This window comes from Zootoca vivipara, chromosome 6, assembly GCF_963506605.1.
Source record: "Zootoca vivipara chromosome 6, rZooViv1.1, whole genome shotgun sequence".
Taxonomy (NCBI): Eukaryota; Metazoa; Chordata; class Lepidosauria; order Squamata; family Lacertidae; genus Zootoca; species Zootoca vivipara.
This window is the reverse complement of record NC_083281.1, coordinates 59,671,337-59,688,123: the sequence shown is the minus strand read 5'-3', so window position 1 is coordinate 59,688,123 and position 16,787 is coordinate 59,671,337. Positions and strand designations below refer to the sequence as shown.

The following is a 16,787-nucleotide window of genomic DNA, read 5'->3' as shown; positions in this document are numbered from 1 at the left end:
AATTGTGCAGATTGAATATGCAGGGATGTGACTGAATCCCACCTCCAAAACAGCAACAGGCTGGAAGTGCCCCAAGTGAAGGGGAAGTGCAGCTGCCTGGCATGAAGAAGGTCCCAGGTTCAATCCCCGGCAGCCTCTCCTGTTAGGTCTGGAAGCAATTCCTGCCTGCAACCCTAAAGAGCTGCTGCCAGTTGTGTCAGCAACACTGAGCTATTTGGAGCAAGGACCTGACTTGGTATAAAACAGCTTCCTATGCCCATCTCTGCCCATCTTGTCCAGTGCTGCCTGCTCAAACTGGCAGTGGCCCTCCAGGATCTCAGGTGTTTTTTTTTTAAATAGTCACTCACATTACTTGCTACCTGATGCCTTTAAGCTGGAGGTGACATAGATTTGAACGTGGGACCTTCTGCATGCCAAACAGGTGCTCTGCCCCTGAACTAGTTTCCTTCAGCTTCCAATTAACCTCTCCAACATCTGTCATGACGGCATCACAAACAGAAAAACTATGGAGAAAGAGAGGGTGGAGAGAAGCTTTTCTCCCTCTGTGACAGTACAGGAATCTGGGGATCACCCAATGAAAGGAACGAGGAGGTTACAGGTAGACCAAGGAAGTACTGCTACACACAGTGCATAAGTAACTTGTGGAACTCACTGCCTTAAATGGCTTTAAAAGAGGGTTGGGCAAATTCGTGGAAGTCAATGGCTATTTGTCATGATGCCTGCATGGAATCTCCACATTCAGAGGCAGTTTGCCTCTGGATGTATTTCTTTTGAGTCTATTCATCGATACTAGATGATAGGCATTGAAAGAAATCAGGGAGGGCTATTGCCTTCCCTCCCCACCACTGGACATATATGGCTGGCCACCGATCAATGCAGGCGTAGATGGGTCCTCATTTGGTCTCTTCCGGCAAGACTCTGCTAACATTCTCAGTCTTGCTTCCTAGACTAATCCCTGCCATCCCTCTTCCTCACTGCATGGCATTTTGTGCCACTGACTTTGCACAGGGGCAGAGGGGCTCCCTGCCATTAAACTAGCTTCCATCCACTATCAGCTTTGGGGGCAGATAGCCCTGTACCAAACAGCTGGACGCACAGTCATAACTTAACCATGCCCCATCCCCCTGCAGGACAGGTGTAACAGATAGACAGGGCCACCTGCCTGTCACTCACCTGGCATTTTGCACAGTGTTGTACACTGAGCTTTGCAAGCCCCAAGGATCAGCTGATTGTTAGTGCTTGCAAATCACAGTGCAATAAGGCTGGTGGGGGGAATTGGCCCACTTGTGTCTTTACCTGTTCCACGTATTATGCCATACATGGCATCAGGTGTTGAGAAGGTAAGTGTAAAGGTCCAAGGCTCTCCCACCACTGATCTGCCGAGGATGTTGCTAGGCTTTTGTGTTTTGTTTTGCTTTTAAATCAGGTTGAATGTTTAGCCTTTCTTAACAGCATTTTCTCCATCTGTCTTTCTCCCAGATGCTCACCGTGAGTTTGTATCCAGGCCCCTGTCTGGCTACATGCCGGAGGAAATCTGGAGGAAAGCTGGTGAGTTTTTTGGGAAATGTGGAAATGGTTTAAGAACAAAACTAACTCCTGAACTACATAGCTGGAGCCAGAAATCATCGAATCCCTCAGTTCCTAGATCCCTGCTGTGATCCTGGTCATTATCCCTAGCATTTACACAACGTTACAGGGGCAACATTCAGTTATAGACCCCCCAGGGTGGCCAAGTGTCCTACTTTGCAGAGGACGGCCCTCTGTTTGAAGGCCTGTCCAGTCTGAGTCCCGTTTAAACCTAAGGAAGAGTGGCGAGCTGCCTGCCAACATTGGAGTTCCTGGGCTGCAGATTGAGTGCGCCGCACCTTGCTTAACACCCCCTACATGACTCCCGCCTTGCCCTGTGCTCTTCCTTTCAGAAGAAGCTGTGAACGAGGTGAAGCGGCAGGCCATGTCCGAGCTCCAGAAGGCCGTGTCCGACGCGGAGAGGAAAGCGCACGAGCTGATCACGACGGAGCGAGCCAAGATGGAGCGAGCCCTGGCGGAAGCCAAGCGCCAGGCCTCCGAGGATGCGCTGACCGTCATTAACCAGCAGGAGGACTCCAGTGAGGTAGTGACACCCTCTCCCAACGTGGATATTGGCACGAGAGTAGTGGGCTGGAAACAGTGAGGACTTGGAGGGCGTTTGCTGGTCTCGGTGGGCCCGCCGGTCCTTTTTTTTTCTCCCCCCCCTAACTTTCCGTTCCTTAAATGTATGACGTTGAGCTCCATCTGGACCTGAGCCAAAGCCCAGTGCAGTGCGAATGCAGCCAGAGGGAGAGACTGCCCGTGCGCTCGGTGGCCCCGGTGAAGAGAGTATAGAGAGCCCCTTAGCCCCGCGCTTGTCTTTCGGTCCGCGCTGATCTGTGTGCTTTCGCCTTCTCCTGCAGAGCTGTTGGAACTGCGGGCGCAAGGCAAGCGAGACCTGCAGCGGATGCAACACGGCGCGCTACTGCGGTTCCTTCTGCCAGCACAAAGATTGGGAGAAGCATCACCACGTGTGTGGGCAGACTCTCCAAGGCCTCCCGGCCTCTGCCGGGGCAGCCTCTTCGGGGCTGGGCGTAGCGTCGGCTCAGCCGGACGTGGTGGCTGTGAGCACCTCCATCACCAGCGTAGCTGTGGCGGGCAGTCCCAGCGATTCTGGCTCCGCCGCCGCCTCGCGTTCCGGCACGCCGGCCACGCCGGCTCCTCTGGACACGGCATCCCGCTAAGGCGGGCGGAAGGGAAAAGGGAACCGGGGAGCCGACCAACAACTGTCACTGCTGCTACCACTTCTCTCCAAATGAAAACAAAAAACTGCATTCAATGCAAACCCTCAGCTACCTGACACGTATTTGACCTCCAAAACGACCTCTATCTCTCACACGAAATCCTCACGAATCCTCAAACCTGGGCTTTAAGTGGAGTTAAGGCAAATACCAACCTTCTCCGTTCACTCGTCAGTTTTGGTTTTTTTTTGCTTTTAATTCTTCTTCTACTTACAGATATGATTTGGGGAAATTTATTATTATGATTATTACTTTTTATTTTTTTGGATGAGGAATTTGCAAGCGTCGTGCATCTTGACTTGGAAGGGGGGCGGGCGGGAGAAGGGAACTGAAAAGGTGCTTCTGCCCGTCCTTCTGCTGGAGATGTGTTCGAGGAAATGAAGGAACTGGAAACAAAAACAAAACCACCCCTTCCCTGAAAGGGAGAAGAGGGAGAAGGTGGGGAAATGGAAAAAAGAGAAAAGAAAAGAGAAAGGATTTCAGTTACAAAAAGCAAGATTTTTTTTCCTTTTTTGTAAAAAAAATAAAAATAAATAAACAATAAAAATCATCAAACTCTTTGGCTTTAAGTAAAACAGAAAAGAAAAGATAAAATCCAAAAAGAACCCAACAAAAACCAAGTGAAGGAAGCTTACCTGTAAACTACCTTGCTAGCTAGCCAAGAAGATACCAGATTCACCTCTGCTCCAAAGGAAATCCAAAAACAGAAAAAAAAAATCCAAACTTTTTTTCCACTGCCAAAGTTTCTTTCTTTATTTTTCTTTTTTGGTTTCGGTTGGTTGGTTTCTTCTTCTTTTCCCTCTTTCTCCTCGTTTTCTTGGGGGGGGGCTTATTTATTTTTGCGGTTTTTTTGCGAACCGAGGAGTCATGCGCATCATCGCAGGTCCGGAGAGCCAACTGCGCCGTTCTGACCGACAGCAATTCCTGCTGGATTTCATTTCAACTCCTTGCGTTCTTGGATTGGGGGGGGTGGGCAGGGGGGTGGGCAGTTGGGGGTGGGAGGAGGGGGCTTTCATGCACTTGGACCTTCACCGTTCCGATGTATACCCTTTGAAGGAGGACTTAGACGTGCAACTGTGGGATCGAAAGAAATTTTCGTAGAATAAAGCAAAAAAAAAAAGCAAAAAAAATTATATAAAATCCACCACTTTGTGCGTGTGCGGAGAGTGTGTGTTTGCGTGTGTGTTTGTGTGCAAGAGGCAGAACTGACTCTTGAAAGCCCCTCCTCCCTTGGTGGATTATAAATCTGTTGCATTTTTTTTCTCTCAAAGAGCTTTTTTGTTTTTTTAAAAAAGAGAGTTATAAACAGCCACCTACACACCCACCCAGCCTGTTCCAGAGAGAGACAGCACTGTTCCAGAAGAACCTGTGATCATCTTCTGCCTGTTCTTGAGCAGAAAATAACTGTACCCAGGGCTTTCCGCCTGGAGCTTCTACCCTTCCTCCACTACCTCTCTCTGTGCTCTGTAACCTCCCAAACTCCAGGCGGTCTCTTTTTGCAGTTTTGTCATCCTGACTCCTTCCAAACACCCACAAGAATCGAAGGAAGTATTTCATTTTCCCTCCTACATCAATGGCCTGTAGATACCCCTTGGCTTCTTGTTGTGTGTGTGTGTGTGTGTGTGTGTGTGTGTGTGTGTGTACGTGTGTCATCTTTCAAATGTCCTGTGACAAAAACATCTTTGCACCCCTTCTTTTCTTTTCCCTTACCCCCCTTCCTCTTTGTATGATTTTGCTCTCCCCACCCCACCTCAGGCCTCTTTTCGTCTTCCATTCCCACTAGGTTTACAATTATTTCTGGGAGGAAACCAACAGATGCTTGTCCTTAGATATGATGGAGGAGGAGGAGGAGGAGACAATGTTGATTTGTCACATTTCATGTATCGTTGTACAAAGCGCTGAGGACGGTAGTGCAATATGGGGGGAAACGGCACGGCTGTAGGGACGGAGGGCGGGGGACCCTCACGGAGGCTGCCCAGCCATGGGCTCAGGGCAGAAACATTGTACCTTTAATGTGAATGTATATAGTATTTGCAGAGGTCCAAAAATACTAATAATGAATAATAATAATAATAATAATAATAATAATAATAATAATAATGAGACTTTTTGCCAAATAATGTTTAAAAACACACAGACAAACCACTAAAAGTATGCTAACAGTTGGGAAATAGGTTTTCAAAGAAAGACAAACTTACATGGTCTTGGAGGTGTAGTTTTCTGGAATTCACAGAATACTTTGTGCTTTTCTTTTTTCCAAAGGAGGGGTTTTGAAAGAAAGGGCCAGGTCCTGGCATATGGCAGCACTACAGCACTATGGACAATTGAACAGTGGGCCTAGAGAAGCTATATCAGCTACTTCCTTCTTACTTTTTTTAGCTGCCCCACCCATACTCCCCTTGACCACTCTCTCTCCCTCTGGGTCTCTCCCTCCATCCCACTTTTGTATCACCTACATAATCTTCCATCTCTTCCCACCCCCAGCCCTAGGAAAAAGGCATGCCTGGAATCAGTGGCCATGGCTGGCCATTGGAGCTGGTAGGGCGGAAGGCAGGAGGCCCAACTATAGGTGGCACCAGAGCCAATGTTAGGCGGAGCCAACTCATTCTAACTTTGTTCCCATCCTCCTTGCTTTGTTCAACAAGGGCAGTACTGAGCCTAAGGGGGAGGGGGAGGACATTGGCAGGCAGTGCTGCCAACTGGACTGGTGGTAAATAAGGCAGGCAGGTAGGTGGCAACAGACTGAGGTTGGAGGGGTGGTGCCACACCTGCCCCAATGGGCCAGGCTCCACTACAGCTGAAATGAGAAGGGAAGATGCTAAGTTCTACAAAGCTCCATTGGTTCTTTCCGTTCTCAATCCCTTTCCACTTTTCTACATAGCAGATCCATGATTTGACAATTTCAAGATTACCTTCCTTGGTTCTAGGTCATTACACACACAAAAATAGACAAGGGAGGAGAAGGCGAGAGCAGATCAAACATTCATGTGTCCCTGCATGTTGGAGGGATTTATTATAGCCAGTTGCTGTGTGTTCAATGTTGGCTCCACGAGACAACCTCTTAAAGGCACAGCCATTCAACTGGTGGTGCTTCTGCCTCTTGAAGACAGATCTGCAAGGTGTGACATGGTCCCAACAGGGGAGCTCTGGCTGAACCTTCTCATTTAAAAACACGGAAGGCCCAGGGCAAAAATGAGGTCCTGTTCTCATGTATGAAACCATGTAAGGCTTGCTCTAGAGTGGCCACTGGTACAGCATCTAGGACGACAGAGATTTGCGAAGGGGAGAGTATATGCCAATTTATGTCTAGGTGCCAATTTTGAAATACTTCTTAGGAGTTAAATAGAAATTCCATTCATCTCACCACAATGGCTGAAGACTGTAGGCAGGTGGCCTGGATAGATCTCTGCTCTCCCTTCTTGGGGTTCTTTATCTTTAAACCAGACTTGGGCCAGATAGCCTTCCAAATCAAGTCCACCGTCAAACTCAATACCAGTTGCTGGAAGCCACAGGAAGGGAGAGGCCTCTTTTGCTTAGGTGCTGCCAGGCACAGTTCTAAAAGTGAGCCATTGGGCCACCCTAGATTTATCTTGTGCCATGCAATACAAGGGTCTCATTGCATTTCATTGCAAGGGGCAGGCGAGAGAAGAGTACAAACTGATCTCCTTGATGAGATGATTCTCTTGTGCAACTAAATTTCTGGCCTCCTGGCCTGCATTCCAGTTTGTGGCCAACAGCTCTCTGCTGCAGTCAGTAACCTACGGAGTCAGAAGTAGCTGCCTTAGGGTGGGGAAGTGGAATGGGCAATTGTTTAATACTGTACATGATGGAATGTTTAGTTTCTGCCACTCCATCTTCAAAGTAACTCCAGCTATCTACTTTGTGCTCTCCAGAAACCAGGAGAGGGGAAGAAACTAGCAGTAGATCTGCATGCTGAGGGTCCTGTCAGTATCTCCATTTACAAAGATTTTGGGTGTTGAGGCAGTACTTTCCTGTGATCCCGGAGAATTGTTGCCACTCAGAACAACAGGTCTGGGGTAGATGGACTATTGCGTTTACTCCATCTCCGTGTATGCAAAACCAGTATTACAGCATTGCTTTACCTGGTGGGCAGGAACCTCCTCCTGAAATCTCTTCTGTCCCATATGCAGCATGCTATCCAGTTCCTTCTATCATCTGGGCTGAGCTGCCCCTTTTGGTTTAGCTGCATACACCGCCTGTGACCGTAGCTGTGCCTGTAAAACTCCTATCGCTGGAAGCGTTTTTCTGTTTTTACACCCAAAGGTCTCCTCTGCAGCTACAGTGGGCCAACATGGCATTGATCCGGTGCATTTTGCTCAGGGTCTCGGCAGGAGAGGCTTTTATTGATGTGAGACAGCTGATGTGAGACAGTGAAAGCAGGAAAGAATGTGCAAGCTGGTTATTGGTAGCTGTCTACTGCAAAACAGCTGGGCGTGCTACTTCCGGTGTCTGAACCAGTCTGGAGCCCTTGCTGGGAATTTGTTTGAGCAGTCTTGGTATTTTAAAGTGCAACTCTATGCATGTCTAGAAGTAAATCCAACTGAGTTCAATTGAACTTACTTCCAGGTATGTGTCTGTGGGATTGCTGTAAATGCAGCCAAAGGCCTCTGAATGAGAGAAAACCCTAATTCCCCTTGCAACTGCTTCATTCCTCCCTTGCAGCCTTGTTCACAAGGGGATTAAAAAAAATTCACCAGCCTTCCCCAACCAGAGGGCCTCCAGTTGTTTTGGACTACAACTCCCATCAGCCCCAGTCAGCAGGCTGGTTTTGAGTGAGATAGGTTTCTTCCCCAACCGGTGAGATCTTCCCCTTTGCAACTGCAGTCTCCACAGTTGCCACATGGCAGTGAACTGGCAGCATGGTGGTTCATAGGGCCTTGCCTTGCCTGCCTGGCCCCAGTTGGGGTTGTTTAGAAGCAGACAGACAACAAAATGGATCTGAATTTCCTCCTCTTGCTGTAAGGGTGTCCTGCTTGTTTCTCTGCACTATTTGTGTACATTGTTTATTTGTTTTTCTCATGCAAAGAGGTAATATATAAATGGAGTGTTTTCAGATATGCTCAATGGCTCATCCCTTAGTTTGCCAAAACTCCATCTCATGATTACGGGGGTCACGTCCGGCGTTTCTGTCTGCGCAGGCCACTTTTCTCGTCCACTCTGCGTCTCTGGACCTCGTAATGCTACCTCTGACTGACTGGGAAACCACAGACAAAAGAAATCCTTTAGGAGTTTAACAATATACCAATGGATAAGGAATGGAATAAGCTTACATTCAAACCAAATCCTAAAGGAGGGAGAGATTGCCTCCATCAGAGCCTCAAACTGATGTCCCAAATCTGATAGCTTTAAAGTATGGTATTCCGGTGTGTGTGCATGTTTTCCTCTCTACCCCCATCCCAATGGCTTCCCCGGTGTGGGCAACAAGAAACAAGCAAAAAGCAGGAGGCAGCTATAAAAGAAGGGGCAGGGGTGGGGCTTTGATCTTCCATGATTGAAACCAATGCAAGGGTTTCTGTTGTCAAATAAGGGCTTTGTTTACATTGCTAATTGTTCTTTGGGGGGGGGGGGCTTCCTTACTTTGTTACTGGGTGGGGTGGCTTGCTTTCCAAGTCATTTTTCTGTGAGATTTCCTGTTCCAAACTGCATCAGGCAAGGAAGCCTTCTACTTCGTGAATGTGTCTGCCCTTCGCATCCTGCTTGCTTTCAGATTCCACTCCCTACCTGCCAACTGCAAAAGTGGTATTCCCTCCAGAGCACAAAGCAGCTGGGTGGGTTTAATAATAGCCTCAGACAGGGAGAACTCTCCAATACTGAGAACTTCACAGCCATTTGTTCTAAGGAAAGTGGGCAGGCTGCATGATGGCACTAGCATTCCTAGAGACATATGTTGTGACAGCTTCTGTTCATGGCCTCACTTGTGTCGCCTCTGTAAAGCTAAAGAGGTGGCCCAGATTTTACAAAGCATGGAGCTAAGACAGTATTTCTCAAACTGTGGCACCTGCCCTGCTGGAAGCTGCAAGAAACTTGGAGAAGGTGGATATTCCAGGAGGGAAGGGGGGTCCTGCAGCAGACAGCAGCAGAGCCACTCCCCCCCCCAAAAAAATGAGGCTTAGCATTGCAACCACTTAAACTGGATTGTCTTGTGATCTGTCTCCTCTTAAAGTTTCTTCCAGATTTCACCTTTCTGGGGAAAATTCAGTAAGCTATAAAGTCTCCTGCAGCTGTCCTGGTTTGCAATATCTCCATGACTTGTTTGCAAATTAAGTCCTCCTCTGGTAGCACCCTAAGGGCTTGCCTACACTTCCACTTGTCCTGTGCCTAGAAAACATGGCTCTAAGCGGTTTTCCCCTTGCCTCACTCCTTTCCTAGATAAAACCGGCTCTTTAGCACTAAATCAGAGTAAACATCAATCCGAAGAAAGCCCAAATTGCTGTTTGCTCCAAGTGAATGCTAAAGAGTGGTTTTCTTCAGGGAAAAGCAGGGGGACAAGAGGAAGTGTGGATGAACCCTAAGTTAGGACCTTCAGACCTTTCATGAAAAAGCTGTTTGGTGACAATGGATGGAGGCACAGCCTCTTCAGGTGGTTCTGCTCTCAGATGTGGTTTTCTCCAAGCTACTCCTTTGTCAATTTGCTGATCTATAGTAACACAGTCCACTGTTGGAGGCAGAGGGCCTCTGAACACAAATGAAGCTAACAGTCCAATCCTAAGCATGCTTTACCCAGAAGTAAATCAGAGTAGAAAGTAGAAGAGAGACATTTTGGAAAGTTTACAACCATGGGAAACTTCAGGTCCATCCTTAGCATCCCTTGTGAAGATGCTTTCTCTAAGAGCCCCCCCCCCCTTAATTTCAGTTACATTGTGGTATTCTTCCAAATTCAACCCCTTCAGCATGCTTTAAATTGTTCCCAACCAAAGTTGGTAGAACGGCAGTGTTGACTCGCTGGATGTCTATGTCAGACATGACCTTTTGGACAGGCTGCATCCAATTCACACAACCATTTTATAGTTTGATTTTGTTAATGGCTTGAGACATGCAGAATTATACTGTGACTCACCCTGTGGCTCACACTGCCTTTCGTGACCTTTGAGAAATGGGCTGAACATGGACACAGGGAACCATTCTTTTGTCTTGCCAGTTGAAGGCACCAAAGTTCCATGGAAAAGAGGCAACTGGTCTTAAAACATGGGCAACTGATCATTCAATTTTCCCTTTGACCAAAATGTCAGATGTCTTTTGAGGTCACACTCTTTGGTTGGGTGCTGATCCTTATAAAATCTACTTTGGTCCCTCCCTCCCTTCCTTCCTTCCCTGATACTTCCAAAATTTTGAAGGCCTGCCACCTGGAGAACACAAAAACTATTTCTCCATGGTCACCAACTATAATCACTTTGGGTTCCTCTCAAGTCTCATTTTCTGTCCCATCCATCCGTTGTTTCAAGAAGACCATCCAGCTGCTGTTTCTCTTGACTTGGCCTCACCTGCTCTGTACATACAGTCCCAGGGTCATCATGAAACAAAGCACCGAATGTCTCTTGTGTGTGTGTGTGCAGGCTTCATCATCCCTAGCAACCAACATGGGGAAGGGCCATAGTTCAGTCACAGAGCACATGCTTTATATGTCAAAGATCCCAGGTTCAGTCCCTAGCATCTCCAGGTCAGACAGGGAAGGACACCTGCCCAAAACCATGGAGAGCCATTGCCAGGCACTGTGAACAATACTGAGCTAGATAGACTAGTGGTCTTTGTCTAAGGCAGCTTCCTATGTTCCTAAACTGGGCCCATTGACAAACAGTGGCGCTTCATTTGCCACTGATGCCCCTCTCTACTTCCGCTTGCCAAGAGATGGTGTGATGAGATGTTCAGCAACTCCCACCGACAGCACCCGCCTCCCATGCAGTTTGCCGTACGAATGCTCAGTCTGCGATTTGCCCCCTCATCTGCAGTACAAACAGGCAGGAGACAAACGATATGCATGGTGGTATATGTGATCCCCCTCAAAAAATATTTGTATTATGCGGGTGGATATTTTGAAAAGATGGGTGCACCCCCCCCCCCCGTTTTAATTCGTGTGAAAATATAATGAGGGAACCGGAGGGTGTATTCTGAGTGTGTTGAGTGAGGATGCTTTTGGGGTCACACTATGAAAGGAGGACCTCAAGTCACCCACATTGCCTTGGAAACAGATGCTCTTCCCATGGTATGTTTTTGGCACACATTAAGACATAAAGGTGTTGTCATCATCATAGATGCCAAGTTATCCCTTTTTTTAAGGGATATTCCATTATGCTGAATAGGCTTCCTCGTGAGAAAAGGGAAAACTTGGCAGCTATGGTCATCATCATCATCATCATCATCATCATCATCATCATCATCACTGATCCTCGGTCTCTTGGGGGAAAGCCTTTGCTCTGAGAGTTAGAAGCAAATGGGAGGAGAGGGGAAATGGAGGTACAGAGAAGCCCCGCAGAAAGATAAACGCAAGGAAGGCCAATCTAGCTTTAAAGACTTTCTGTTCAACCTCATTATTAGATGGGCAAAATTCTGAGAACTGTTCCAGCTCTAACAGTTCTACAGCCAAATAATAATAATAATAATACCAGGCTCAGGAGTGGTTATGGAGGAGAACTTGGTTCAAATCCTTCTAGAATGCATACACAACCTTGGCCAGCCTTTGCTTGTTTCTTTTTAAAAAACAAAGTTAAGGTGGCCTTGTTGGCTTTGAGAAAAGAATTATGTATATACAGTATATGTGGGTGTGGGTGTATACACACACACACACACACACACACACACACACACACACACACAGTCCATATTAGGGCAATACCTTTTTTGGGCCAACCAAAATCTTGTGGATATGACCTAATCAAAGCAATTCTGGGGGAACCAAAGGACTCCTTGATTCTTTTCGCTTGGCGTTATGTCCCGAGGCTGGCTCCTTTCTTGGCCAGAAGGGATGCAGCATCTGGACCCAAAGTGGCTCGTTCTTGGGCCTTCTGCTGTTCCTGGAGCGGCTCAGCCAAAAGACAAAAAAAAAAAAAAAAACGGACCGGTGGCATTGCATGGCTGAGGAAAGCACCATTCTCAGGGTGTTTGGGAAGCGTGTGTCACATTTAGAACCGTGCAATACTTGAATCCGAGGGTGTTGTGAAGAGGAGGGAGGGGAGGACGTGGCTTTGTACAGACGGGCATGGGTGCGCGTGTGTGTGGGTGTTTGCAAAGAGGTTTTAAAGAGAGGAGAATTAATAGAAATTTAAAACAAAACAAAAGTTTTAGGAAATAAAACCCTAACTCCCCACCCCAACTCCCGCCACCCCATCCCCCGATCATCTTCCCCTGGTGTTTGTGGGTTTCTGTGGCCATTCCAGAGAAATAACAATGTGATAGGAAGGTTGTTTTTCTGTTCTTGTTTCGGCATGCTGTCCCCGACTCCCTCGCTGTTTCCTGCTTTCTCTAAATGTACTGTATGTTTGACCTGTGAAAGATGTAAACATTATGATTCAGGTTACGTCTGTTCTTAACTCTGTATCCGTGTAATAAACAAAATTTAATATCATCCAACCGGATCTGGGTTTTTTTTGGGGGGGGGCTTCTTCCTTCTGCCACATTGAGAGCCTGCTTAGTGTAGTAGTTAGGGGATGGAGTGACCTTTTGGGCTGCATAGGCCAGATCTTTTTTGGCAAGTGGTCAAATACCTGACATACCAGATGTCACAGGTGATTTGGTGCTTTGAAGTCCAGATGTTGGGACTTCAAAACACTGCACAGGAAGCAAGGCGCTGCTAGAACAAAGAGTTCCCCACTTCATTTTAGCAGAGAGTTCAGTGCAAATCCCTTACTGATTCAGGAAGGGGTTTGCATTGAATTTTTCCGAATTGAGCAGGATTTAATTTAATTTAAACCAAACAGGATTTAACCCCCTATTTATCAGCTGAATGTATTGGCTGCCCACACCAGTTCTCTGCAGGGAGGTGACCTGCACAGCCAATGCAGAATTCCCAAGTGATGTCAGCTGATTGACAGGTGGAGGTGATCTTGGGAGGAAAGGCCATGTTAGGCCAAGACTGGGTCATAAGCCAGAGCAGCCCCACCCTTAAAAAAGGGTAAAAAGGTAAAGGACCCCTGGATGGTTAAGTCCAGTCCAAGGCGACTATGGGGTGCAGCGATCATCTCGCTTTTCAGGCCAAGGAAGCCGACGTTTGTCCACAGTTTTCTGGGTCATGTTGCCAGCATGACTAAACAGCTTCTGGCACAATGGGACACCATGACAAGTGCCAGAGCAGCGCACGGAAACGCTGTTTACCTTCCCGCCACAGCAGCACTTAATTATCAACTTGCACTGGTATGCTTTCGAACTGCTAGGCCTTCTACTGTTCCCGGAGCGGCTCAGCCAAAAGATTTAAAAAACAAAATGGACCTGAGAGATCTAGGTTCAAATCCTACTCAGCTGCACGATGCTCACTGGGTGACCTGTGAGCAGTCACCTCTTTCAGCCTAACCTACCTTGCAAGGTTGACGATAAAATGGTGATGGGAAGAACTGTGTTCACTGCCTAGAGGTTCTTGGAGGAAAGGTGGGATACAAATATAATAAGCCAGCCAACCAAAAGGGAAGCAGTCAGGTTTGTACAAATACAAGAACCAGAAGAACTTTGGCACTCCAGCTGGAACCCAGGCTCCAGTAACTCCAGGTGCCAATGAATGTGCAAGAATTCAAGAGAAAATGGGGGGAAATTGGTATTTGTCGGTATTCATCTTAATTAATCATTTACAGAACCATTACAATGAAGTGATAGTTCATTGCTGTAGCTACTGCTGCTGTTCATAGCTGCCAAGTTATCCCTTTTTTTAAGGGATTTTCCCTTATGCTGAATAGGCTTCCTCACGAGAAAAGGGAAAACTTGGCAGCTATGCTGCTGTTTTAGGCTTTAACAGGCCTGAACTCAACCCTGCATGCCTAATATTGTTATTTGGTTTCAATATCTTGAAAACAAAATGTAGAAAAATAATTCAAGCCTTCCATCCTCTCTTTGAGAATAACAATGTTGGCCTGCATAAAGACAAAAGGAGCCTGCTGGGGCATGCCAAAGTCCCACCTAAGCAAGCATCCTGTTGATGCTGCCAGCAACTGGTAATCAGATGTATACTACCGCTGGCTGTGGAGGTTCCACTGAGCTCAGCTATCCTGGCTAATAACTTTTCCTCTTCCTCCATGACTTTGTACAGGGATGGGGAACCTGCTACTCTCCAGATGTTGTTGTCTGCAGCATGAACAATAATTGGAGATCCCTGAATTATTTTAAAAGGGGAGGAGTTATTAGACTATCAACATAGAGAGCCCCGCTGGGTGAAATCTAAAGGTCCCGTTTCAGTTAGCATCTCACAGCAGGCAACCTGACACCTCTAGGAAACCCAAAAGGAGGTTACATTAGAGAAATAGCCTCTCCCTCAATGGCTCACCAGCATCTGCTACTTAGAGATAAACTGCCACTGTACACAGAGGTTTCATATAACCATGCTAAATAGCCACTGATCGCCTTCTCCTCTATGAGTTGGTCTAATTCCCTTTTAAAGCCATGTAAGCCAGTGGCTATTGCCACATCTCTTGGCAGAAAGAGCTCCTTAAATGAATTATGCACTGTGTGACGAAATACTTCCATTTGCCCTGAATCTCCAGCCAAACAGTTTCACTGAATTACCCATGAGTTCCAGGGAACTCCGAACAGGTGCCTTCCAGATGTTTGGGAGAACTTCCATCAGCCCCAGAACAATTTGTTGGCATCCGTGTGTCTCAAGAGGAAATGGAGTGCGCCTCTGGGGGTGAAGTCAAACCACTGCGTTAGCAGTACCAAAGTGGCCTCCCTGGGGCACAAGCCTGAGCCGTGTGTATGGAGGTCCTGGGCTGCCCAGACAACAAGACCTTCATCTTGGCCTCTGTTGTGTAGTGGTTATTCAGCGATTACAGCCCAGTGCAGATAAGAAGCTGGAGGCGAGGATCTGGTACAACATCTCTTTACTTCAAAGAACAGGTAAGAGCCAGAACACAGGAATGGGGAAAACTGGGCTTATATAACAACAGAGGACTAGCAGGGAAAAGATACATTTTGGTGGGAACCAATGGCATGGATTCCCTCCCGCGGAAACCAATCCGGCAGAGGATCCAAATCTTGCACCCTGAACCAGCAAATGATAGATGTTCTCGCTGGAACTTGTACATTCAAATAAACTCTGTAATACAATACAATAAACTCTATACAGTCGTACCTCGGGTTATGAACACCTCGGGTTACGAACACCTCTGGTTACAAACTCCGCTAACCTGGAAGTATTTTCGTCGTGCGTGCGGTTCGCGCATGCGCAAAGCGCAGAAATTGCACTTTCTGCATGCGCAAAATGGCGCTTCAGGTTACGACCATTTCGGGTTACGAACTGCAGCCCAGAACGGATCGTGTTCGTAACCCGAGGTACCACTGTATTACAATACATACTTGGCTGTGCTATTACATTAATACACAACAGCCTCACTGATGTGGTCCAAAGGAAAGCAGAACAATATGTCTGGCACCAGCTTGGCTACAGGAGCTGCCAGAAAGAGGTGTAGAAGGTGCCATCAAACTGCCTTAGGGACTTCACTTCTGGATTTGTGTAGCATTTACTCCTTAGCCATTTCTTCTCCTGATGATATCCCACAAGGCAGAAGAGGTTGAAGATCAGAGTTTTTCTGCCCCACATTTCCCTCTACAGCATGTGCAGAAACTGCCTTCTTAACCCTTGTTGTCCGCTCAGTCTGCCAGAGCCTGTCTTCACATGCAGGGGAAGTCCCTAACTCACTGAGGGTGTGAGACCCACCGGCTACCCTCACCTGGTTTAGCAGGCCAGTGAAAGCTGGGGTGTGGCCACTGTCTCATGCTTACAGGAGCCACAGGTGAGAACTAAGTGCCCCAGAAAGAGCACATGTCCCCTGCCAGAGGTACTACCATTCCCCAATACCCCAAACACACCATAACACTTTAAACACTTTAAATCAACATACACATGCAAAGCCATGACTATTATTACTAGTAAAACCAGCTAAGTCGAAAGGACACATCTTAACCAGCTTTGTGCAGCAGTGAGCTCCACAGGCCTGATTATAACAAACTATGCCCCATATTGACTGTGAGTCCTGGGAGTCCTGCTTCCTGCCTTGCAAGCCTTTTTCCACCTAGCCTGGGAAGGCGGAGCCCCGACTGACTCCAGCTACAAAAGCTGCAGCTACTGAAGAGGCCAGAGAACACCCTGTCTGTTTCTTAGTGCAGACTGTTTCTTTAATATGCTGCATTTATTAATTTTTATGTTGTATCTCTGTATTTGTGTCTTTTTTATATAAAATCTTGTCTTTATTTATTTGAAAAAACTATCAGTCATACACACACACACTTGATATTTGGAGGTATTTATAAATAGCCTGCATCGACATTTCAAACAAATGCTTTCCCCAGAAACTCTCATGCTGTATTATCTTAGCTAATTAAAATAATGTAAACTCGTATGTCATAATTGGCAGCATCCCATATCTTCTGCTGTAGTCAACAAAGTTTTCCCAGCTTCTTGAGAATTCAACTTGCCTTTGCAAGTTTAACCAGAGCTGCAAACACTCTCTGCTTTTGTGTTGCATTTTTGTATATCGCTTGGAGATTTTTAAATGCAATTGAGAAGTGCAGTGCCTTTAAACAGACCAATAAAACTGACCTGGAATTGGTTGTCAGGAGGTGTTTCTCTTCTCTGCCCCCATCAAGGTAGCTAGCCCCACCTCCAGGGGCTCAAACTCTGCATCTGATTGGCTGTTGATGTATCAAATGGAAGCCCAGAAACCTTCTTCACCTGCTGCTTCTTCCAAATTGGCCTGAGCCTCTTCCTTAACCTGAGATAAAACAGAAGTGGACTTGCTTGCAAAAAAAGGGTGTGAGTGAGCAGCA

The 16,787-nt window shown here is 46.9% G+C and overlaps 1 protein-coding gene across 6 annotated transcripts in view; it reads left to right on the top strand.

Annotated features, from left to right (window-relative positions):
* Window positions 1–3,770, top strand: part of CBFA2T3 (CBFA2/RUNX1 partner transcriptional co-repressor 3) — a 67,629-nt gene extending 63,859 nt beyond the window's left edge. For 4 of the 6 annotated variants that reach the window (XM_035119413.2, XM_035119412.2, XM_035119409.2 and 1 more), the window contains 3 exons: window positions 1,480–1,548; window positions 1,920–2,110; window positions 2,430–3,770. In XM_035119413.2, the coding sequence (XP_034975304.2) occupies window positions 1,480–1,548; window positions 1,920–2,110; window positions 2,430–2,750 (581 nt within the window). In that variant the 3' untranslated portion in view covers window positions 2,751–3,770. The remainder of the gene's footprint in view (window positions 1–1,479; window positions 1,549–1,919; window positions 2,111–2,429) is intronic. The other 2 variants (XM_035119411.2, XM_035119410.2) reach the window with 1 other exon arrangement.
* The last annotated feature ends 13,017 nt before the right edge of the window (window positions 3,771–16,787 follow it).